General features: G+C 43.4%; 1 protein-coding gene and 1 pseudogene across 1 annotated transcript; one reads left to right on the top strand and one right to left on the bottom strand.

Annotated features, from left to right (window-relative positions):
• The first annotated feature begins 2,950 nt into the window (after window positions 1-2,950).
• Window positions 2,951-24,200, top strand: Ndufa12 (NADH:ubiquinone oxidoreductase subunit A12). Its single transcript, XM_004623794.2, has 4 exons — window positions 2,951-3,072; window positions 3,818-3,900; window positions 7,420-7,507; window positions 24,017-24,200. Exons 1-4 carry the CDS (start codon window positions 2,987-2,989, stop codon window positions 24,195-24,197), a joined length of 438 nt encoding a protein of 145 aa, XP_004623851.1. The 5' UTR covers window positions 2,951-2,986; the 3' UTR covers window positions 24,198-24,200.
• On the bottom strand, window positions 12,214-21,708 carry LOC105742308 (annotated as a pseudogene).
• Window positions 24,201-24,757: the final 557 nt, after the last annotated feature.

The raw sequence follows: 24,757 nt of genomic DNA, 5'->3' as shown, positions 1-24,757 counted from the left end.
TTTAATTTTATCTTGAAAAGTAAAAGCAAAGCAAGAACAAAAGTCAGAAACAAGGCAACACACAACAATGCACATGTCACAGCCCTCAAACCAAGAACAGCTGACCAACAATGGTTGATGCACTGTTCAATCTATCGTTAAATCAGTTGCTCAGGCCAACAGACACGGCCATGCAGGACTGGACATGTGGTTGCATATTGCCACTCGCTTTCCAAAAACCTTAAATTTTTGTTCTTGTCTCTTTTTTTAATATTATCTCTTTTTTATAAAAATCTTAAAGAGTATAGGAATAATTAGTATGACATTTGAGACAGTACCAAACAAACAGTAGAAGACTAAGATGTGAGGTATTCAAGCATGGCTTTTGTGTTACACATTGCTGTCCCTGAAGTAGTGGCTTAGATTGCAGATACCAGCATACAGAGTTCGGATGTGTTATTTTTATACAGTGGAGCACTACTCAGCTATAAAGAAGGATGCATTTGAGACTTCTATGGGTAAATGGATACAGCTTAAGAACATACTTATAGGTGTAAAAATGTCTCACTTGTGTAAATGTAGTATTTTCTCCATAGTGTAAGAAGCTGAAAGAGGGGCCGGGGAGATGGCTCAGTGGAATAAGTGCTTCCCTGGGAAGTGCAAGGCCCTGAGTTCAGTCCCTGGTTATGCAAAAAAAAAAAAAAAAAAGAAGAAGCTGAAAGAGTAAATTAGATACAAAATGTATAAGAGATATTGGAAAATAGGAAGAAATTGTTCAAAAGGAAAGAGAAACTGGGATGGGGGACAGGAGAAAAGCTGGATGGAAAAATTACATATATATACATATGTATATATGTATATAAATATATATGTATATTAGTTAAGACAGCTATACTACTAATTTCTATTAGTTCATAGAACAGAAAGGCTTGTGCTTGTGTAGTTTGATCAGTTTTTCAAGCCTATATCTTGTAATCTGAGCAACTACTTTGCAGATAACAATAAGCAATGAACTAACCATTTTCTTTTTTAAAAAAAATGTAAGTAGTACAGGGTCTACGGGGTCTCACTACACAGATTGGACTCGTGGTATTTCTCCTGCTTTCAGCCTCCCAACGCTGGGATTACAGGCGCGCGCCAGCACGCTCCATCTCAATCGCGGGGGCGGGGGCGGGGCGGCACGGCCCTCGGGGATAGAACCCCGTCCCGCTGCGCTCCTCCTAGGCTGGCGCTTTAGTGCACTGAGCTACCTGGGCAGCCCAGAACTAACCACTGTTGCTCTCCTACCTTGGTTTGAAATTTTGTGTCATTGGTTTTAGTGTTTCTTTCTCTTGAAAAAAATAAAAATAAATGTGGAACAGAATAGAGAGCCCAGAAAAAAATCCCCGAGGGTTCTGCCCAGGAGATCCGCAGCAAGACTGCCAAGGCAAACCCTGGACAAAGGCCACCCTCTGCAAGAACGGCTGCTGCGGGCCCGCAGGGAGGCCTGTACCTGCGACAGCTACCTGCGAGGCTGGCTACAGAAACAACTCCAATGCACTCAACACCTGAAATAGAAGACCTGAAATTACAGAACTCCTAGAAGCGAAGGGGAAGCCATTGTCACAGAGCATTCAGCAGTGTTTTACTCGGCTATGACCCAAAGGCACAGGCAACAAGAGTGAAATAGTCAACAAAAGGAAAATATAATCGATGGAATGGGAGAAAATACTAGTCACGTCAGGTAATCCTGACTGCCAGCTGGATATTAAATGATGTTAAACAATGACTACTTTTTTCAGGTGAGAAGACGGTATTATGTTTTTGATTTTTAAAAATCTTTTATTTATTTGGTACAGAGTCTCGCTTTGCAGCTCATAGCGTTCCTCCTGTCTCAGCCTCCCCGTGGCTGGGATTACAGGTGGTGGCCAGCAGGCTCGGGGAATCAAACCCGGGGCAAGGCGGGTGCTTAGACCACTGAGCTATTTCACAGCCTAAAACTATGTTTTTGAAAGACTTCTTATACACTGGAATATTTCAAGTAGAATTTAAAACCAAACAGAAAATTGCATTTAAATTATAGCGCATTATTGACTCAAATGCAACATGATTCTGAACAGTCAATTGATAATTTAAAAGGGAATTTATGCCGGCAGTGGAACTTCTGAGGTTGAAGATTTACTCACAAAATTGAGTCTTTTTCAGGGTGCAGTCACATCACTTGATCTCTGTAGAAATAATATTGTATTTCTGTATTTAAACCTATTTTGCAGAGCTTGGGAGACAGCTTGGTGGTCTAAGCAACTACCTGGCAAACACAAGGACCTGGGTTCAAACCTCGGCAGTGCCCGCCACCGAAACCGGGTGCCACTGTACCAAATAAATAAAAGATTCCTTAGAAAGAAAAAATAAAAATAAAACCATCTTACAGACACCTAGGACAACCTGTTTAAGTAAGAGAAAAATGCCGAGGTTACAAATCTTGACCTTTTAAGGAAATGATATGGAGTTTGAAAGCACAGATAAGAGATGACGACAGTCCAACTGATGGGTGAAGAATCATAGTTGCTATTATTATTATTATTATTATTATTATTATTATTATTATTATTATTAAAGACAGGGTCTGAGTATGGAGTTTAGGCTGGCCTCAAACTCACAGCAATCCTCCTGCCTCAGCCTCCCGAATGCTGGGCTCACAGGCGGAACCAATCCCTTTACAGGGAAAACACTGGAGTTTTTAAAAGCGAGATGCCTGTTCGGGTAAGTCTCTCCCTCATCCCTGCACACTCAGAAAACGCTTAATTCTACAGCGCCCTCGCTCTCTCCGGGGTGTGTAACCGTACCTATTTTGGAGACCCCGAGCCCCACCCCGTAGGAGCGGGAGCACTGCCTGTCTGCGCAAGCGCAGAGCTACTGCCACGCGCGCTGTGGGAACCTTCCGCGCCCGGGCTCCTTGCAGCTGAACGGCCGCTTCCGGGCGGTGCTTTTTCCCGGGTGCACCGGGGGGCGGGGCCTGGGGGCCAAGATGGATCTGCTGCAGGTCTTGAAGCGCGGGCTGCAGCAGGTCAGTGGGCACGGCGGCCTCCGCGGCTATCTACGGGCTTTCTTCAGGTAGGTGGCGAGAGCTGTGCTCGTGGTCTCTGCGGACAGACCGGCGCCTCTGGTCCTCGCAGCGGAGCCGGGCTTGGGTCCCCTTGGGCACCCCGCGGGTCGGGTCAAGGACACCGGGCGGCCCAGCCCTGCCTGGCCGGTTGTGCTGACTGCGCGGCGGGTCGGCGCGGGAATGGCGCGCAGAGAGAAGTCGTCCTGCGGCCGGAAAGCTCGCTCGTCAGTTGGGCCAGTTCATTTTCGCCCGACCTGTCTGCGTGCTCCTGGGGGTCAGGGAGATAAAGATTTCCAGTTCTTAACCCGGAAGCCGATTCTTAATCGCTGAGGCCCTAGCTGGAGGTGACAGTTCGTGGTGACCCCATAGTCGCTGGTGACCTACAGCCGGGGACCGCCCCTGGCCTGCGTCTTCTCATTTTTCTAATTGTTACAGCAGCGTTTGTCTCTGAAAGTTGGTATTTTCACCCTGTTTCCGTGTGTGTGTGTGTGTGTGTGTGTGTGTGTGTGTGTGTGTGTTTTAAATGTATTTGGTACGGGGTCTCACTGCGCAGCTGGGACTCGTAGCGATCCTCCTTGCTTTCAGGATTACAGGCTTGTGCCACCAGCCGGGTCGGTCTAGGTGGCCGGCTCAGTGCGCCCGGGTTGGGGCCGGCTGGGCATGGGGTGCCAGGGGTCGAATCCCAGTCTCTGCTCTGCTTGCATTTTGAGCAACGAATCATTCTGACACGCGTTTTCTTTTGGACATTCACAGGACAAATGATGTGAAGATCGGAACGTTGGTGGGAGAGGACAAATATGGCAACAAATACTATGAGGACAACAAGCAATTTTTTGGTGAGTGCAGTACTTTTGGTGAGGATAATTGGATCGGGGTTGGGATTTGGCAAGAGTGTTTTTCATACTGTACAAGGAGGTCTTGCAAAGCACTTGGGAAGGATGAAAAAGTCAATAGGAAAAAATTCACAGGGAAAAAAGGCGAAGAAGGTATTAAGAATGCTCATCCTCACTTATAACGGAAATGCAGCTTAAAGGAAAGTATTATCTTTTGTTTAGTTTAGTTTTGTTTTACTGATCAGAATTTGAAGTATTTTTCAACTTGACAAATTCCAGTGTCGGTAAAGGCATAGCAGTATATAAAGCAGTGTACTCTTTTTTGAGGACACTTTGATAATACTTGTTAAAATTTACATTATCCTTTGTCTTGGCACTTCTACAAATATCCTCACAAGGATATCAATAAAGGTATAGCAATATATAAAGCAATATAATCTTTTTTGACACTTTGATAATAGTTGTTAAAATTTACATTAACCTTTGTCTTGGGGTTTCTACAAATATCCTCACAAGGATTATCAATTTCAGCAATATTTTAGTGGTAAATTCTAAAGCAACATTAATGTTCAGTTTACATCTTTTTTTATAGAATACTTTGATGCTGTTAAGAATGATACAAACTGGGCTGGGGAGATAGCTCAGTAGAACAAGCGCCTGCCTGGCAAGCGCAGGGTCCTGAATTCAATCCCTGGTACCAGGAAAAAAAGAATGATATAAACCTATGTATTTTGTATAGAAAAAATTCAAATGTGTATATATAACAACAAAACTCCAGTTGTAGGATAAACATTATATGATATCCTCACTGAGCATGGTGGCACACATCTGTAATCTGTACACTGGGGAGGCTGAGGCAGGAGGATTGCCGCAAGTTCAAAGCCAGCTGGGCCACATAGTGACCAGCCTGAACTCACTGGAAAAAAAAAAAAAAATTTATTGGTGTCCTCAGTGGCAGAAAATGCACACTTTTGTGTATGTATTAAGTTTTAGAAGGAAACACAAGAAATTTGGAGTAGAACAAATGATGCGGATTTAGCATTCTGTATTCTCCTTTATACCTCCGTGACCTGATTAACGATTTATTTTTTAAGCCTCAGTTTCCTCATCTATAAAGTACACTAATAATATTTACCTGATGAAGTTATGTTAAAAAAAGTAGATGAGGTTGTTGGACATGGTAGCTCATGCCTGTAATCCTGACAGTCAGGATTACAGGCTGAGGCAGGAGGATTGCCATGAGTTTGCAGTTAGCTAGAGCTACATAGTGAGGTGGGCAGCCTGAAATACGTGTGACACCCTGTCTAGAAAACACCCCTCATAAAAATGGATGAAAAAATAAATGAGGGCTGAGCATAGAGTTCAGCCCTAGCGTACTTGCCTTGCGCGCCCAGAGGCTGTGAGTCTACTCTCTAGCACTGCTGGGAGGAGTGGGATGCAAATGAGGGGGAGGAATTTATCCTAATGGCAGGGTTTCTCAGCCTGGTGCTAACACTGTGCTCCAGATCTTTCTTTGCTGTGAGAGGCTGTCTAGTGCTTGTGTAGTGATCACTAAAACCCTTGCAAGTGGGCAACCAAAAATGCCGTTAGACGATGCTGTGTCTCCTGTTAAGAACTACTTTTTGGGCTGGGGAGATACCTCAGTAGAATCAGCGCTTACCTACCTAGCAAACGCAAGGGCCTCAGTTCAATCCCTGGTTCTGCAAAAAAAAAAAAAAAAAAAAAGATGTACTTGTCTAGTGTTTGGAACATATTAAGTGCTCAATAAATAGTATTATTACCTTTTTGAATTTTCTACCATATGCATTTATTTTTATTATAATAAAATGATTCTTTTAAAAAGTTCTTGATTAGATGAAAAGTATCAATGACTAACAAGTAGTTGTCATCTAAGGGAGAAAACAAAGAATTATTTGCCCAGTCTTCAGTTTTTAATTTTGAGACAGAGCCCTCATAAGTTTCTAATTTGCACAGGCTGGGCTCGAGCTTCTGATCTTTCTGCCTCAGCCTTCTGAGTGCTGGGATTATACCACACCTAGATTTGTAGCATTTTTCAAAATAGTAACACAATATTCTACTGTATGGGTGAACTGTTACTCTTTCAAACCATTGACCATGGAGGGACATTTAAGTTGTCTTTGACATTTTTTGTTTTTGATAATACTGGAGGTATAACTCAGGGCTTTCACACTGAGTTATATCTTTAGCCCTTTTTAAGTATTTAAGTAGAAATTCTTGAAAGTGGAATTGCTGTCTGAATATGGCCTTTAAATATTTTGACTTTATATTTTAAGTGTGAAATCATTAAGGCCCAGCTCTCCCATGACTGCCAAGTTCTATTGTCATGGCCTGACTTATGAGCCCTTCCCCTACTCACTAGTTTATAGTTGGGTTATAATCTTTTTTATTATTTATTTTTCATGTGTTTAGTACAGGGTCTCCAGGGTCTCACCACACAGATTGGACTCATAATGATCCTCCTGTTTTCACCCTCCCAAGCGCTGGGATTACAGGGGTGCAGCACCACACCCAGTCTCAGTCACTGTCTCAGTGCACCCCAGGGGCAGGGCTGGCACGGTTCTGCAGGCGGGGAATGGAACCTGATCCCTGGTCTGCCTAAGCAGGCACTTTAATCCACTGAACTATCTGGCTGACCCAATGTGTCATACATTTTTAATAGATGCAGAAACTGAGGCTAATAAAATTTACCTACTATACAGTGAGATTAGTATAGTAGTGTCAGAGACCTGATTGAAACCTAGGTCTTCACCCAGTTTAAGAATCTAATAGAAAGAGTTTTATGCTGGGTACTTAATGAGTTTAAGGCCAGCCTAAACTATATGCACACTAAGACCCTGGCTCAAAGAAAAGGAAAGGAAGAAAAGAAACTTAGTTTTGTAAATAGTGGTTAGGCTTCCTACAGTTCCAAATATTTTTGTTAAAAAAAAAAAAAAAAAGTTCTGTTTTTGTCTTTTTGAGACAGGGCCTCACTCTGCAATTCAGGCTGGCCTTGAGCTCACTTTGTAGCCCAGGCTGCTCTTGAACTCCCAGTGATCTTCCAGTCTCAGCCTCCCAAGTGCTGGGATTACAGGCATGGGCCACCAGCCTGGTTTAGCCTACCTTTATAATGTTCTCTTATTATGTATAATTCACAGACAACCAAAAGGATGAGAGGTGGTTCTTCATTTGCACAGAATTCAACTATGATTCTGTGAGTGCTTTCCCACCTTGCTTCAGGAGGGGCATTTTCTGAAAACGTTGAGTAGCTGGGAACACATTTCTCTGGGGCTCAGTTCCACCCTGGCCGAGCCCTGGGGCAGGGCCCGAGCCTGCCTAGGGAGTGCGCCCTGCAGTCCCTGGCAGGGTAAGCATGCCACCCACCCACTGGGTTTGTCTGTGCTGCTACTTGGATGGTGCTCTGTGGAGGAGCACATTGAATTCCTAGAAGATGACTTCCAGCTATTATTATGCATTGATGCTTTGAGGAAAACGATTTTTTACTTCCTGACATCTTCCCTCCAGGCCGTCACCGATGGGTTATGTACACCACAGAAATGAACGGCAAGAACACATTCTGGGATGTGGATGGAAGCATGGTGCCGCCCGAGTGGTAAGCTCACCCGTGCTGCGTCTGCCTGGGCGCTGGTCACGTCACTGCACGCTTACTGGACGTCTTCATGTAGGGCAGTCTGGTGTTTCTCTTGAAAGAAGAGTTTCTCAGTTACCATGGCTGCATAATAAGTTAACCTAAAATTTATTACATTGACACAGTAGTTCTTTGTTTTATTTTGTTTTTGTTTTTGAGAAGGAATAGTATAGCTCAGGCTGATCTTGACATCAATGTGTAGCCCAGACTGGCCTTGAATTTACAGCAGTCCTCCTGCCTCAGCCTCTTGGGTCCTGGCATTACAGCTGCATTGCCGCTGCATCCATCAGAGTGAATATTTTGAAGTGAAATTCTAAATGCACTTTATTTCATCTCCATTTTTTGATGGAACTGTTTGAGAGCAGAGTAGTCTGTTTTACAGATTGCTGAGGTAATTCCATATGGTTGATATAAAATCAGACTAGAGAACCTTTTCCAGTTGGTCTAGAAAATTTTCCCCGAATTAGAAAGAAATTATTAGCTTGACTGTGACATTTTCTTGTAGCCAATCAGAAATAGTTTTAGACTCTGTTGAGTAGAAACTGGGGTGATCTCAGGTTCCTTCCGTTGTACACACTTGGAAACTCAGCACTTCATGGTAAAGGGAGGACATTGTTCACATGAAATGTCATCTCCTGCTTTTAAGAAGCTGAAGGAAGATCACAGTGTTGTGCCCGCTGTTTCTCAAGTGCCTGTAACTCATAGTTGTCCTTGGGCCGTACAGCGCATGTCACGACAGTGTCCTTTTGGCAAGACAGTCACACATTTCTTCCTTTTTTCTTTTTTTGTGGCCAGCTCAGCCCACTCTGGGGGTGGGCCTGGCACAGCATTTGGTGCCAGGGATTGACCAGGGGTCCCCGTCCTGCCTAAGCTTGCCTAAGCAGGTGCTTTAGACCCCTGAGCTATCTCGCTGACCCCTCGAGAGTCACATATTTCATGTCAGCCTTTTGGGTCTAGTTTCCGTCACCCTGGATTGGATCCTCTGCATCTCCTTGATTTTTGTGACCTTGATCCTTCTGAAGGTGACACGGCAGTTGTGTCACAGAGTGACCCTCATGTGGGTCTGTGGGAGTGTCCTCCTGACTTAGTTCAGAATGCATCTTTGACAAGGATGTCATAGTAAAGCGGCATCTGATTCTGCTTTGTTCCTTTGTAATGAAGATTATTCCATTCTAAAGGGAATTCATTTTCTCTTTGTTGTTAATTAGCATTTTGTGCGGTGATATATTAAAGTTTGTACATCCCATTACTTATCAAACTTTTCATCTGTTCATTTATTTATTGAATTTAGGGCTTTCACACTCAGCTACAACCTCAGCCCTTTTTAAATTTTTATTTTGAGACAAGATCTGACTGAGTCCCTGAGTTGCCCCAGCCTGGCTCAAACTTAAGGTCCTCCTGCTTCAGCCACTACAGAGCTGGGATTACAGGCATGCTTCACCACATCTGGCTTATCATTGGTTCTTTTGTTACTCAAATTTCAGCTCAGTGTGACAGTGTGCACTCATCTCAAAGCAAAGAAAGCTGTTCATGTTTAAGGCCTTTCTTCTTGTGGGTGAGGTGGAACCTGCCCGTGAAGGTGCTGCTGAAATGCAGTGGAACACTTGCAGATTACATCCAGGGTTGATAGAGCAGCCAGTTTGGAGGATTGGAGGTTATTCTGCTGTGGGTAAAAACGCTGGCAGGTAGCATCGAGTGCTGGAGAGAAGTCTTCACCAGAATCAGTCAAGGTGGCAAACTTCATTGTTGTTTTATTTGAAGAAATTGCTAGGCTTGGGGTGTAGCTCAGTGGTAAGAGTGTGTGCTTAGCGAATAGGAGTCCCTAGGTTCAGTCCCCAGCAGAGGGGAAAACGGAGTTGGGGGTATGAACGAGTGAGGGGGAGACAGAGGCAGAAGCAGCTGCAGCCAACCCAGCCTTTACACTGGTCAGCAAGAAAAGATTTTAAAATTGAAGTGTATACATTTTTTTAGGTGTGCCGTTGCACATTTAATAGAGAACAGAGTAATTGGAATGTAACTTTTGTATGCTCTGGGAAACCAAAATTTGGCTTATTTAGAACAAATATTACAATACCTGTTTTATTATAGGGATCTAGAACCGAATCCCCTACATTTCTCAGGTGTATTCCTGTAATGATTTATGTACCCACACCAGTACCTCTGGTTCACATTCTGTACCACAGGTTACATTCTAGTTTTTTCTTTTTCATATTTGTACCTTTTCTTTTTTGGTACTGGGATTTGAACTCAGGACCTTGCCCTTGCCAGGCAGGCACTATGCCGCTGAGCTACATCGCTAGCCCTAGTTTGTTTTTTGAGACAGGGTCTTCTTGAGTTCAGGCAGGCCTTGTGCTCATAGCTGTCCTCCCTGTTGCACTCACTGAAGCAGAGACAAGAAAGGTGACCAAGTTCCTGACTTCACCGCACCCCACCCCTGTGGGGGGGGAAATGAGAAATCTCATAGGAAAATGAGTTCATTGTCTGTCTTGCCTTGAGGACTTTGCTTCTTTGGTTGTTTTGGTTTGCCTTTTTTTGTTAGCTTGGTTGGGGTTTTGCTGTTTTTTTGCAGGACTGGGGATTGAACCTGGGGCTTCACCTGCTAGGCAGGAATTCCACCGCTGGGCTGCATCTCCAGTCCTTTTTAATTTTTTTTTTTTTTTTTGGGCGGAACCGGGGATTGAATTCAGGACCTTGAGCTTGCCAGGCAAGCGCTTATCCTACTGAGCTATCTCCCCAGCCCCCTCCAGTCCTTTTTACTTAGGTACTGTTAACTTATGTAGACTTCGGGTCTTGCTAAGTTGCCCAGGGTGCACTCGAGCTTGTAGCCCTCCTGCCTCAGCCTCCTGAGTAGCTGGGATTGCAGGCCTGTGCTTACACCATGCACAGCTAGGCCTTTGCTTCTATGACTCTCGCAGTAGCCAGTGGGACAGCGCTAAGTCCACTCATGGGTGACTATCTCAGATGGGCAGTGGCCTGCTGTCCAAAGCAAGCACAGTGCTCTGCCCGTGAGCTGTTCACCTGGGCGGTGAAACCCGCCGTGCTGAGTGCGATGTGCTCACGCGTGCATGGTGGGGATGAGGCCTGGATTGCTCTCCAAGGTCGCTGAGTGACTTTAGCTGTAGACTATGATTTAGTGCCTGTATTTTTGTTGCAATAGCTTGATTTTCCTGTCATTTATTCTCTTGTGTGTTCAGCAGTAGGATTTTTTTTTTTTTTTTTTAGAACAAAACAGGTATATTTCTATTGGACTACCTGATACAGAAGATAGTATGGTATGATGGATGGATAGTATGAATGACAAATAATACAAATACATTTTATTTGAAAAAAAAGACTAGCACAGCTTTCATTTAGAAACAGACTCTTGCATGACTGCATTACTGAGCAAAAAACAAAGCTGAAGCATAAACACCTTTTTTTTAAAAAACATGTACCTGGAAATAGGAAGACACTACTTGGTTTTTAAAAAAACTGACCTCCCTTTAAGGCCTGGTCATAGAAGTGTAAACAATATAAATGAATCCACCATTATCGGTTGTCCTATCATATTTCTGTCACCGCTGTGTTCTGGGATCATACATTCACCTGCCAATACACCTGGGAAGGGATGCTATATCACAGTTACTTTTGAGTTCTTGGCAGACAGGACTACAAAAGAGTAATTTGGAACAAGATTTATATCCTACTTAGAAAGCACTGGTATGCCCTTAAATAACAGGTTACATTAGAGAGCTACTGCCTGGAAGTTACTCTTTTCACTTTGGTTTTAATTTTTGTGATTTATAGAGCTGTTTGATTCACTTGCTTATAGTACAGTCCTGCTACAAAGCAATAAAGGACAAGGACAAGATACCCATGATTCCTTCAACACTGCATTTTTCAAGTTTTACTACATCCACAGTATGTCAGCAGTTTTTAAACACACACACAAACAATGTAAATGGGTAAAATTCTTCTAAAAACGCAGGTGTCAATACCTACAATAGGGAAGGAGACAATGAGAGAACTCCCTCCCCCCAAAAAAGCAAACATGTTCTTGTGCAGGAAATGGTTCAAGTCTTTGGATTTAAAACAAATGCCCCCAGAAAAGCTGGCTATCATGGAATTCTCAGAATATTTCTTTTGCTCCCACCCAAATGAAACTGAAAGACCCTAATGCAAAACTTTAACAGTTATGAGATGTAAATGATGATCAGAGCAGCCAAATGGAAAAAGATGAGTGCATCTTCCATTTAGCTACAGTTTACAGCATAGCCTCTTTACCTGTTGGATCAGTAGAAGCCACTGAAGTAACACAAGTGCTCGGAAGCACAGGGGTAAAAAAGTACTGAACATATTACCTAAATAGTAGCAGGATTTCATGGCTAGGAAAATTATCTACACAGTAAAATGATTCTAAGATAGATCTCTCTCTTTCCAACATAAAACAGAAAAAAAAAAAAATTTACAAGTAGATGTAGCCATGAGGCTAGAAAATCTGTTAAGTTTGAAAGCCCTAGCAAAATAGCACTTTTTTTTTTTTTTTTTTTTTTTCCAGAACTGGGGACTGAACTCAGGCCCTTGTGCTTACCAGGGAAGCACTTATTCTACTGAGCCATCTCCCCAACACTTTTCTTTATAAATCACTTATTTATTGTATGACCACATTTTGAATCATTCTCTTTCCATATACAGAAGAATCCCACAGTCGGCCTTTAAGCATTCTGCATTTCTTTGCCAATCTTATAGCTCAGTATCTTGTTTCAGTCGATTTTGGTGCGGGTAACAGGAAGCTGCCGGCGCAAGGCCTTGAATGTGGTGTCTGACATTGCCTGATAGTTTTCACTAATCGCTGTCTGATACTCATTTTCTGCACTCTCTATGATTTTAATAAACTCCTTGGCAGTTTGGGCTTCATTCTGAATCTTGAGCACTCTAGCTATCTGGGCTGCAGGTGGTGTGATGGTGAATTTCCACTCTGACCTCCAGCGACCATTCCAAAAATTTTTAGGCTGGAACTGGTGGCTTTCAATACATGCAATAATAGTCTGTTGCCCATCTCTAATTTTAGCATATACAGTACAGAAGCCGTTGGAATAATGATCTTTCACATAGGCTCATAAAGCACTGTCACAGGATTCTCTCCAAGACTTCAGACTTCCATCTATTTCCTCCAGATGGGGGTCACTTGCTTCTTTCCATAAGTGATTAAACTGAAAGGAAATTTTTCTCCTCAGATCTAAAAATCTGCTGTTACCCAGATCCCCATGCTCTGTAATTAAAACCTGCTCTTCACATCTTTCTGTCTTCACAGGTGTGAACTGATCCATGTTATACTGGGCAGATGCACGTGTGGCTGTGTCCATTTGGGGGCCAGGGCTGCCCCCTTGCTTTCGTTCCCTCTTCCAGAATCCTCACTTTCTTAGAGTCTGCATGTGTATGTACATTCTTCTTGCATTGAGCTGCCCCTTCCCTGAGGAGATTGTTGTTGTTAAGTAGTAGCTGGACATCATTGAATACTTCATTAAACTCCCCTGGGGGTGCATGAGAGATGCATTTAGCAGCTCTGTGTGCTTCTTATCTGACGCCCGATCCTCAAAGTCTGCTATCTTGGGCTGCTCTGGCCCAGCCCGGCCAGTAGGATTTTAATTTACTCAGGAATTTGATTAATTGGGTTGAATATTAATCCCGTGCAAGTTTTGTTTTGTTTTGGTCTTCTTTTAGGTGCAGGAGATGGAAGCCAGGGCCTTGAACATGCTAATGTGCTCGGCTGCTGAGCGACACTGCCAGCTGGGCGAGTGTTTAGTGGATACCAAACGCCATTTCATGTTACTTTTGTGTGCCCTCTGTTTAGGGTTAGCACAGAGGGCTTCCTCGTCCTGTCATGGCAGTTCACCTGTGCAGAGATTTAGGGACATAAAGACCACGTACACAGGTGAGGTGTGGTCGTGCAGCCTGCCATCTCAACACAGCAGAGGCTGAGGCTGAGGCATCTCAGTGAGTTCGAGGCCACCCTGAGCTACATAGTGAGATCCTGTTTCAAAAAACCCAAACAAAATCAAGTAGATCAATAATATCTACTTTATGCTTGAAAAAGTAAAAAGGTTTTTGAATATATAAAGATAGAAAAGTTGAGCTATTTCATGTGTGACATTGTCAGATTATTGTTTTCACTTACATTAGGAAGATAAAGGCATACTTTTTGTGATAGAAAGTTTTGGGACTTGGAATTACTTTTTTTTTTAATGTATTTAGTACAAAGTCTACAGGGTCTCACTATGTAGATTGGACTTGTAGTGATGATCCTCATGTTTTCAGCCTCTTAAACCCTGGGATTATAGGTATGTGCCACCACGCCCATTCTCAGTAGCTGTCTCAAGGCGCCCCGGGGGCGGGGCTGGCACAACATGCCAGGGATTGAACCTTGGTCTCTGAAGTAGGCACTGTAGTCCGCCGAGCTGTCTGGCCAGCCCTGAATTACTTTGAATCAAATTTTTGAAAGAATAAAGTGGCTTAGATTTTTTGACTGCCTATGTATTGTCTCCCCACTTGGGGGCACCTTCTGTTTATTTCTAAGCACCAGGTGTGCTCTGTGCGGTGTGCTGATCTCTTTGCAATTATTAATGTATTAAAATTAATCTCAATTATTCAAGAAATATATTCTTTTTAAAGTAATAGCGTATGTGAAGGGCCTCTTCCCTTCCTTTTCCTTCCTGCCTTTCTTCTCTTCCTTTTCCCCTCCCTTCCCATTTCTCTTTTGAATAGAAAGTACTTTTATCCCTGAACGATCTTCCAGGGTCAGGGTGAGATTGATTAATATTTTTGCTCCTTTTTGTTTGTTGTTTGTTTGTTTGACAGGGTCTCACTGTGTTATTCAGGCCAGCCTTGAAGTCTCACTTATGTAGCCCAGGTTGGCCTCAAACTCACAGTAGTTCTCCTGCCTCAGCCTCCCAAATGCTGGGATTACAAGTGTGCACCACTACTCACAGCCAGTATTTTGGTTCTTGTGAAGTTAATTTATTTAGGATGCTTAGCCACATTGTAGTTTTCAGTTGATATGTTCTAGGAGCTTTTGTAGAGAAGGATGGCAGAAGGGCGCTTGGGTGGTGGTGACAGGAGTCAGGAGTGAGTCGTAGGTGTTAGCAGTGGCATGAGTCATTGACATGGGAAGAGAAGGCTAGTGGGGGAGGGGGGAGGCTCGCTCGTGAGGCAGCACCCTGGTGAACAGCCTTGTCAGGCGAGTCTGAAGCTTAGGCTGCAGCTTGCACTGGTCAAGAAGAGTGAGTAGTGACCAGCTGGGCAGGAGGAAAGGTGAGAGGCCCATGTTTCCAGAAGGGGAGGCTGGCTGTGCTGGCTGCACGGGTGGTGGAGGAAGGACCGCAATAGACACAACTGCACTGTGGTCCTCTGCAGCCCAGGAACGTGTGCGGAAGCTGTCCTTAAGAATATGATGACATGGCTGTCTAGCATGCACAAAGACCTGGGCTTACTCACCAGTACCACAGGTAAACACACTTTTATAGAAAGATCCTGGCAGGAGAGGGAGATTGACATAGTTCCCTGTAAGAACCCATGTCCTGATTCCCTGTGTAGTGCTTTTAGAGCATTCCAGGGTAGTTGTGTTCATATTACATACAATTTTGTCTTTTTCTTACTGGTATTACAAGCAGTTTCCCATGTTATTAAAGCAATCCTTGTAAGCTGGGCTTAGTGGTGCACACCTGCAGTCCTAACCCTCTGGGAGGCTAAGACAGGAGGACTGTAAGTTTGAGTTCTACCTCAGGAATTTAGCAAGACTGTCTCAAAATAAAAAATTAAAAGGGCTGGGATGTGGCTCAGTGGTAGGGTACCATTGGGCTGGGAGTGTAGTTCAGTGCAAAGGGCCTATGTTCAATTCCCAGTAACATTTTTTTAAAAAATTAATTAGATTTTTTTTTTTAGGGAAGAGTCTATAGGGTGTTCAGGGTCTCACTATTAGATTGGACTCGTAGTGATCCTCCTGTTTACAGCCTCCCAAGAGCTGGGATTACAGGTGCACGCCACCATGCCCTGTCTCAATTGCTGTCTCTGCGCACCCCGGGGGCGGGGCCAGCACAGCAGGCCCGGGGGATTGAACCCTGGGCCTCTGCACCTGCTTGTAGGTGCTTTAATCTGCTGAGCTATTTGGCCAGCCCCTAGTGACATATTTTTATAATTATAATTAAAATATATTTTCTGGGCTGAGGGTATGCCTCAGTAGTAGAGCACTTGCCTACCACATGCCCTGGGTTCCCTGCACTGAGGAAAAATCTGATTGTAAGAAGCTAAAATCTAATTCCTTCATTCACTGATTCAACAAATATTTGTGGGTCTGCTTTTGCCTAGAGAAGAAATATTTTGTTGTTGCTGTTGGTTTAGGAACTTCATACTAAACTACATCCCCAGGGCTGGTGAGATGGCTCAGTGGTCTAAAGCACCTACTTAGAACAAGTTTAGCAAAGCACAGGGACCGCTGTTCAATCCCCCAGCACCACATGCCACCCCCGCCCCCTGGTGGGCTGAGCTGGCCACACAGACACAAATAAATAAATTAAAAAAAAATTACATCAAGTGCTTAACTCAATTAAAAAAAAAAACAAAAAACTACATCCCCATGCCCTGCTTTTTGTTTCGTCTAATTTTCCCTGCTCTTTTTTTTTCTTCTAATTTTGAGACAGGATCTTGCTAGGTTACTCAGGCTGACTTTGAACTTGTGATTTTCTTGCCTCAGCTTCCCCAATAGATGGGATTATAGATGTGTGCTGCTGAGCGTGGCTTCTTGTTATTTTTCAGAGTCAGGGTCGCTCCATACTACCCAGGCTGGCCCAGAACTCCTGGGCTCAAGAGATCCTCTTGCCTCAGCCTCTTAAGTAGCCAGGACTGCAGGAGCAGGCCACCCTACTGGCACTGAGGGACTTCTGCTAAAGGCTTCCAGTGAGGAGAGGAGATCGACGTGTATTGGTCCCCACCTCTGTGGAAGAAAGCTTGTAATTAGGCGGAATGGTGCGCGTGTACAGTGTGCGTAGCGCTCTGCGGCTTGCTCCCCCCCTCCTCCCTTAGTGTGTGACGGCATTTCCCACCGCACTGAATGCCAGCTTGGCAGTGGCGTCCTTTAGTGTCTGGGAGCTTTTTTATATAGAAAGGATTAATGGCAGTTTGGATTTAAAGTTAATACCCTGTTTGTTACCACTGTAAAGTTTAAAATGTAGCTCTTCTTAAGCCTTGAAGTTCAGTTTATAAATAAGATAACAGGATTAGTAAATTGAATACTTTTTGCATAAAGTATAATTATTTCCTCTTGTTCTTTGATGAATGTCTGATAAATTCTAATAGGATTAAATTCCACCAGATAGTTATATCCATTTGCAAATTTAGTTAATTACAATCTGTTAAGTGTTTTAGGTCACATTCATAAATTTAATATATATTTTTTTCCAATCTTCAAATGCTAAGCGAATAGGTGCACAGTAATTCTGTAAGCAAAATGTTCCTAAGCACTTAAATTGTTTGTTTACTCAAGCCAGAGAATTAAAGGTCAGCCCAGATTTTTTTTTTCTGGTGTCTACTAGCAAGTTTTTTATCATTATTATTTTATTTTTAGGGTCTTTACTGGAGATTGAACCCAGGGTCTTTGCATTACGCTCCAGTCCCACCCTTTTCAGTTCTTTCTGTGAGGCAGAGTCTAGCGCCCCAGTTGCCACTGATCTGTCTCAGCCTCCAACTCCACAGTGCTGTGGTTGCAAGGGGGGGACACCATGCCCGCTTTATTTATTCTCAGTCAGTTTGAGTGCTTGTGACAGAGCCACTGGTCCTATCCTTACGCACTGTGACCCCCATCAAGTCACTGTGATGTCCTGGACCCACAGTGACCTGTCTCCCTAGCTTTCCAGGAGTTCTTTTTTCTTTTTTGGCTTCCAGCCTGCTAGTCACCGGTCTACCACAGAGCCACCTTACACCTTAGAGGCGTTAATTCATTTATTTATTTTCTCATGAATTTGGTACAGGGCTCACCACACAACTTGGACTCGTAGTGCTTCTCCTGTTTCATCCTCCCCAGCACTCCTGGTGGCTGGTGTGGCATGCAGCACCAGGAATCAAACCTTGGTCCTTGTACTTAGCTACACAGGTGGATAGACCGCTGAGCTATCTCTACAGCCCTCGAGCCGTTCTTTTAAAATGTATTTTCTACAATGTCTGTCTCTGCTCTGAATTTTCAGCTGCTTCCCCTGATAGTGAGCCTGAAGTTCTCGAGCCTTTCCTTGCCCTGCGAGACCTGGCGGGCTGATCTGAGCCTTCCCAGCGGTCTCTACCTTTGCTGATTCGCCGGCTCAGGCTCAGCCACCTTGGCTTCTGGCCTTCAGCCACCCACAGCTTTGTGCCTTGCTGGTTTGGTCTTCCTTGTGTTCCAGTGCTCCTGCAGGCCCCTGGGCTACTCACTCAACCCAAAGGCGCCGTTCCCTTCTCTCACACACTCTTCTCTAGCTCTTTTGCTTGTAGCACTTGCCTGCCTGTGCCTCGTCTTCTGTTGTGTATTTAATTTATTGTGTATTTTTTCCAGCTGCTGTGCTAAAACAGTTCCCAGCACATGGTTTGAATTAGAAGCATTATTCTTTTCTTTCTTTTTTTTGTTTTTTTTTTTGAGGCAGGGTCTTCCTGTGCAGTCGAGGCTGGCCTTGAATTTATGGCAAACTTGCCTTAGCCTCCTAAGTGTGGGATTATAGGTGTGTGCCACTGTGGCTAGCAGAATTTTTCTTTCTGATAAACTGACTTTCTACTTACAAAGTAATGCATGTTCATTATAGAAAATTCATAAGTAACAGAGGAAATAAACACAACCTGTTTCTACCAAACAGAAACAGCCCTTTTGCTTTGCTTTTTTCTACCCCCATGGTGAGGGTTGAACCCTGGGCCTTCGCCCTGAGCTATGTCCCCAGCTCTGTTTTATTTTGCAACAGTTTTGCTAAGTTGGTAAGTTGCCTGGTTAGAACCAAACTTGCAGTTGTCCTGTCTTAGTCTTCCAAAGTGCTGGGATTGCAAGTATGTGCCACTATGGCTGGCCATTGTTATCATTTTGATGTGTTACTCTGATCTCATTTTCTGTACATATTTGACCTTTTGCTTTTTTAGTAATATCATTGGACTTTTCACAGAGGTGTTTTGGATTTGAGTCCACTACCTTGGGCAAGTTATTTAAATACTTGCTGCCTGGTGTCCTCATTTATTAAATTGGAAGATAGTGTCTACCTCTAGAATTATTGTAGGAATTAAGTGGGTTCATGTTTGTGAAGTGTTTCAAATGAGGCCCATGATTTATACATGATTTAAGTCTTATTTTAAAAAAATAAGTGAGCAGTCTGCTTTTGAACATATTGTGAGCATTTTTTTCAAGTCATAAAACATTCTCTAATTTACAGTGACACATGCATGTAGCCTTTCATTCTTGGATTTACTCTGTCCATTTTTCTTATAAATACAGCTGTGCTCAACATCCTCCTTGTTCATAAACATTTGCTCATGTGTCTTTCTTTTTTTAGTGGTTCTGTGATTGAACCTAGAGCCTCGGACATGCTAGGCAAGTGCTTTACCTTATTTCTGTGAGGCAGATCCTGCAGTTAAAATTATGACATGAAGCATAAGTGCTTTATAAGTTTTTTAATACTGATTGCCAAATTGCCTTCTAAAAAGGTTATGCTAATTTACACTCCCAGGGTAATTGCATTCCACAGTATATGACTGTTGATCTCTCGTTAACTTCACCAATGTTGAGCATATTGTTTAAAAAAGAAAACCTGCGTAAATTAGCAAGCAAAATTTATGTTTGGTTTGGTGCTGGGTGTTAGACCCAGGGCCTCCTGCATGCTGAACATGGCCTTTGCCACTGAGCAGTGCCCTCCACTCCTGTCTTGTTTTAATTTTAATTTCTCAAACTTTTTGGTTTATTATTGTAATTTTTTTCTTTTACCGCTTATCTTGATACCTTTTGTCCAGTTTTTTATTGGATCTTTGACCCTTTCTTTGTCATTCACAATGGCAAATGAATCTTTTTGTTTCTTTTAGCGTTTACTCTTGAATATTTAATTTAATTTATTTGTTTATTCTGCACAGGATCTACTGTGTAGCTCCAGCTGGACTTGGGCTCCGGGTAGTCCAGGCTGGCCTTGGGCTGGCGGGGCTCTTTCTGCCTCCACCTCCCAAGTGCTGCACACACTCAGCTTGTTTGCGTGCTTCTTTGTTTCCTTCTTTCCAATGCTGGGAATCAAGCTCAAACCTGTGCTTGCCAGGCAAGTGCTGTGCTGCTGAGCTACATCCCCAGCCCTCGTTTGCATGTTTTGGAACATAGATATCTTAAGCCAAATCTATCAGTTTTGTTTATACTTTTTACTTTAAATATTAAGCTTAGAAATGGACTTTCATGTTCTTTATCAATATATGTAATTAATATAAACATTCATGTTGTATTTGAGCATTTCAGAAATACAGTATCTGGAATCAGCCTAGAGTGGTGGCACACACCTGTAATCCCAGACTTTGGGGGGCTGAGGCAGGAGGGTAACAAGTTCAAGCCCTATGTAAGCAAGTTAGGGAATTAGTGAGACCCTGTCTCAAAATAAAAAGGGCTTGAGATGTAGCTCAGTGTGAAGATCCTGAAGCAATCCCCAGTATCTCATGGGGAAAAAAAATCTAAAATCTGTTTGACATATGACTTGGGAAATCTAAATTTTATTTTATTTTTTACAACAAAATTATCCTAATACATTGAGAAATTTTTAGTTTCTCCAATGATTTGAAATACCTTTCTTACCTTATGCATACTTTAGTCTACTTTGGAAGTTTCGTTCTGCTTATTGTACTTTTGTACTGATTTTTATACCATGCTAACTTTTGAGATTTCATTTTAATGCCTAGTAATATCAGCCTTCAGAATTGCTACAAGTTTTCAACATTACTTTGGATAGAGTCCAGCAGAAGCCTAGAATTATATCATCAAATTCTGAGGAAGAATCCCATGGGGATTTTGATTCATATTGCATTTAATTAAATAACAGCTTACTATGCTAACAAGATTCAAGCTAGCTGTCTTTTAATGAACTATATTTGGTTTCTTAATTTGTTAAATTTATCTCATTCTGTAGTTGAATACATTTGATACACAGGGATTACAGTAATTATGATTTAATATCTTTTTCAATTATTTTGACACAAGTCTAATACATTTATAGACTCCACGACGATGTTCTGTATTTTCGTTATATATGCCCTTCTTTTTTTATATTGGTAGCTTTTTACCAGTTTCCTTATTTGCAGTCGCACTGACTTTATCGTTTTAGTAATTTTATATTTTGCCCTTTATAAAGACAGTAGCAGTGATATGAGATTGAAATGGGCCTAATGCCAGACTTAGCAGTTTTATAGACAATACTCTTAGCACATTAATATCTTTATAATTAGTTGGATTCATATAGCCCAGTAGAAAGTGTATTTTGCAAATAAAATTCTTTGGTGTAGAAATCTATCAGCTGTGTCTCTTTGCCCTTAATAATAACAGATGGTAATATTCACCTAGCAGATTACAAACCATCTGGTTTATTATATTGCTCTCTAAACTGTCATAATGAGTTTAGATTACTAATTGCACATTCCCTGACTTACCCATAACCTTGCTAGGATAAACATTTTCAGATTTTATATATTATGATAAAAATGATCTTTAACATGGGGCTAGGTGTTGTGCACATCTGTAATCCCAGCACTCAGGAGGCTGAAGCAGGAGGGTTACCGTGAGTTTGAGGCCAGCCTGAACTATACATAAGGAGACCCTGTCTCAAACAAAAAAGTTTAACATGAACTTTTAAATGTTTTAATTATAAATATGAATTCATAAATTTTACAAATTTATGGCTTTCACTTTGACTTTTCTGTGCATGCATATATTGTGTTTTCATCGTACCCAGTCACCCAACTATCTTTCCTTGATCTTTTCTCTCCCTTTTCCCTAGAGCCTCTCCCTGAATAATAGTCCTGCTCCTACGTGTGTGTGTGTGTGTGTGTGTGTGTGTGTGTGTGGGTGTGTGATTTTTGTTCACATCTCCACATGTGACAGAGAGCATACGGTACTTGTCCTTCTGCATCTGGTTCTCTTTGCTCAGTGTGAAGACCTCCAGTTCCATCTGTTTTCCTACAAGCGATATCATTTCATTCTTCAGCAGAATCAAATTCCACCTAAGCTGGTCCCATAACCTGGCTATTGTGAGTGGAGCGCAGTAAAGTGCAGTGTGCAGCTGTCTCCAGGGTGCGGACTCCACTTCATTCAGGTGCATGCCAGGAGTGGCCTAGCTAAATCACGTGGAAGTGCGTTTTTGTTTTTCTGAGGAGCTTCCATATTATTTTCCATGTGATTCCACAGATAATGCCAGGGGAACTGGTTGTCCATATGCAGAAGATTGAATTAGCCAGACTCCTGTTTCTTCCTCACCCTGTACAAAAATCAACCCCACATGGATCAAAGGCCTTAATGTAAGGCCTGAAACTTGAAACTACTCCAGGGAAACACTTCAAGATGTAGACACAAGCAATAGTTTCCTGACAGCACTCCGGCTGCTCAGAAACTGACATGAGATTATGTCACAAGCTTCTGCATGGCAAAGCAGTCAGAGAGACAGGTACAGAATGGGAGAAATCTTTGCTAGCTCTTCATCTGACAGAAGATTACCATCCAGAATTTATAAAGAACTCAGAAAAGTTTGCAGAAGGAAAAAACGGAACCAGCGCGTGAATGGCCAGTGGTCTGAATAGACACTTCTCGGGTACAGAGACCCACACACTGGGCCGGTGGGGAGGCACACGTCCAGAGCACAGAGGTTCTTCCTCAGCCCGGCCCACAGCTGTTCCTAGAAACAGCAACAGCTGCTGCTGAGGCTGTGAGGCAGTGCGGGCATGCCCACGCGCTGGTGGTGAGGATGTAGGTTATCTTTTACCTAGGCGTTTTCTATTTCTCCTCTTCCATTCCTCACTTAGGTAACAGCAGCAGGGGTGTAGAAGCTGTGGCCGTGGTTCTGTGAGCACCTTGTGGTGCTCCAGAGGTCTTGGTGGAGTTAGCCTGGTAGTCTTCTTTCTCACTTGTACAGACTCAGGTGAAGGGAGGTGTTGGTGCAGTGCCCGGGCTCACCCTGCTTGGCTGTTCACCTCTGTGCCGTCATTCCAGTGACTTCTTCCATCAGCCATTTCCTCTGGAGGGTTTGAGGTGGACGCCAGCCCCGCTGGTAGAAGCAGTTTCTTTCTTTGGGCCATACCAGATCACTCTGGAGCTGTGTTTATCTTTGTCTCAATTAGAGTAGCAGGCACCTACTGTTCTGAGTGGTGTTAGCCAGGTTCCTGGCTATGTTTATCAGTTACTGATAGCAAACCTTCTCAGGCTTGCAAAGTATTATGAGTTTGTTTGGTTGGTTAGTTGCTTTTGGTTTTGTGAGACAGGGTCCATGGCAGTCCTCGTGGGCCACTGTGCCCGGCCCTAGCATCCCAAGTTTTTCTCATTGCCTTTAGTGTTGCATATTTCACTGGCGCTGTTTCCTCTGCGACTGGTGTCCATATTTTCTCCATGGAGCAGCGGTTCTGTGGACAGCCCCCTCACCCTTTGCTTCTTCCTGGCTCAGCCTTGGGAGCTGCTGGTCGTGGGAGATTGCTGTGAACTCTTTCCCCATCCTTTCCTGCTTGATTCTGTTGTCTCTCAGCGTTGGTTCCTCCCTTCTCTGTCCTTAGCATCCTTACTGATCTCCTCCCTTTCCATTGTAAGGCCAGATGTCTGGCCCTTGCCGTCACACGTGCTTTCAAATTAAATTGTTAAGCACTTAATATAGAGCCTTGATTTAATATTTGGATACAGCAAACTCTACTATTCTGTAGTGTTCACGCTTCAGCTTGAGTGAAAGCTACATGCAGAGACCTTCTTTCCAGCAGGATTCTTACAGGTGTCAGATGAGAGGGGCACAAGCCAGAGCAACCTGAGCCCGGTAACGCCCAGAACTCGCCCCTCACGTCCGGTGTTCATGCTGTACTTAATCAGCTCAGAAATACACTTTACATCTATAGTTAGGATTCATGCTCCAGGCAGTAGTCCATGCTAATTTAATTGGAAGCCTGTTTCCTCTCTTGGAGGGACATAAAGTACTGATGTACCTCAACCTAGTGGGGTCTAGATTTTATGAACTGCAGTGAGTGCTTCACACGCCTGGTCCTTCTGCCTCAGCTCCCCAGGCTGGCCTCCAGCTGTGCCCCTGCAGCCAGCTACTGGCTAACACCGGTTGATTTCCTGCGTCTGGTTTACCACCCTAGATCCATATGCTATCTGTAGCAACCGAAGGCACAGAGAAGTTCAGCGAGTGATGGAATTAAAGCTTGAACCCAAGCAACAAAGTAGTTCAGGGTTTCCATGTGTGCACTGCCTCTCCCTAACTGGTGGCTTTCTCTCCTCTCCTAAAGGCATCGCTGGCTTCACAGTATGACTGACGACCCTCCAACAACCAAGCCCCCCACGGACCGAAAGTTCATTTGGAAGACACATCAGTTCAACGTGAGCGGCACTCCACAGCAGTACGTACCGTACTCCACCACTAGAAGGAAGGTTCAGGCGTGGGTCCCACCTTCTACACCTTACAAGTGAAGACGGCCTTGCAGCCTGTGAGATAGGGCTTTTCTCAGAATTGCACTTGGACTGTCTCCTCTTAACTTGATTAAAATTTGTTTGACCAAGCCATTGTCTTTTTGTGCCACTTTTTCTTCTAGATTTGTCATTTATGCATTTGCAAAATAGAAGCTCACATAGATGGGTGATTGAAGTAAACATCAGCTATGGTGACACCTGGTGGAGTTGTCAGGTTTTGAAAACAGCCCCTGGGGTTGGGGTTTGTAGTTTGTGATCTTACCCACTCCCTGTGGAGACCTAAGCCACTCTGGGCCAGACAGATTTTCCCACAGGCATTTGGAAGGGGCACGGAGAGACCCGAAGGCGGAGGGGAGAGGTGTCCGGACAGGTGGCTTTTGTGCAGTGCTCCAAGGAGGAGCTCAGCAGAGACTTCCGGTGTCCTCCTGGGCTTCCTTAATGCTTTGATCTGTGAGCTACCCCCAGCACCTTTCTGATGTATTCTTATTTTTTTATGATAACTAATAACACCAGGGGTTTGTGTTTTTGTTGTTGTTGCTCACAAACAAAAAACATTAAGG

Source organism: Octodon degus, unplaced genomic scaffold (genome assembly GCF_000260255.1).
Source record: "Octodon degus isolate 3935 unplaced genomic scaffold, OctDeg1.0 scaffold00004, whole genome shotgun sequence".
NCBI classification, from domain to species: Eukaryota; Metazoa; Chordata; class Mammalia; order Rodentia; family Octodontidae; genus Octodon; species Octodon degus.
This window is presented reverse-complemented; position numbering and strand designations above follow the sequence as displayed.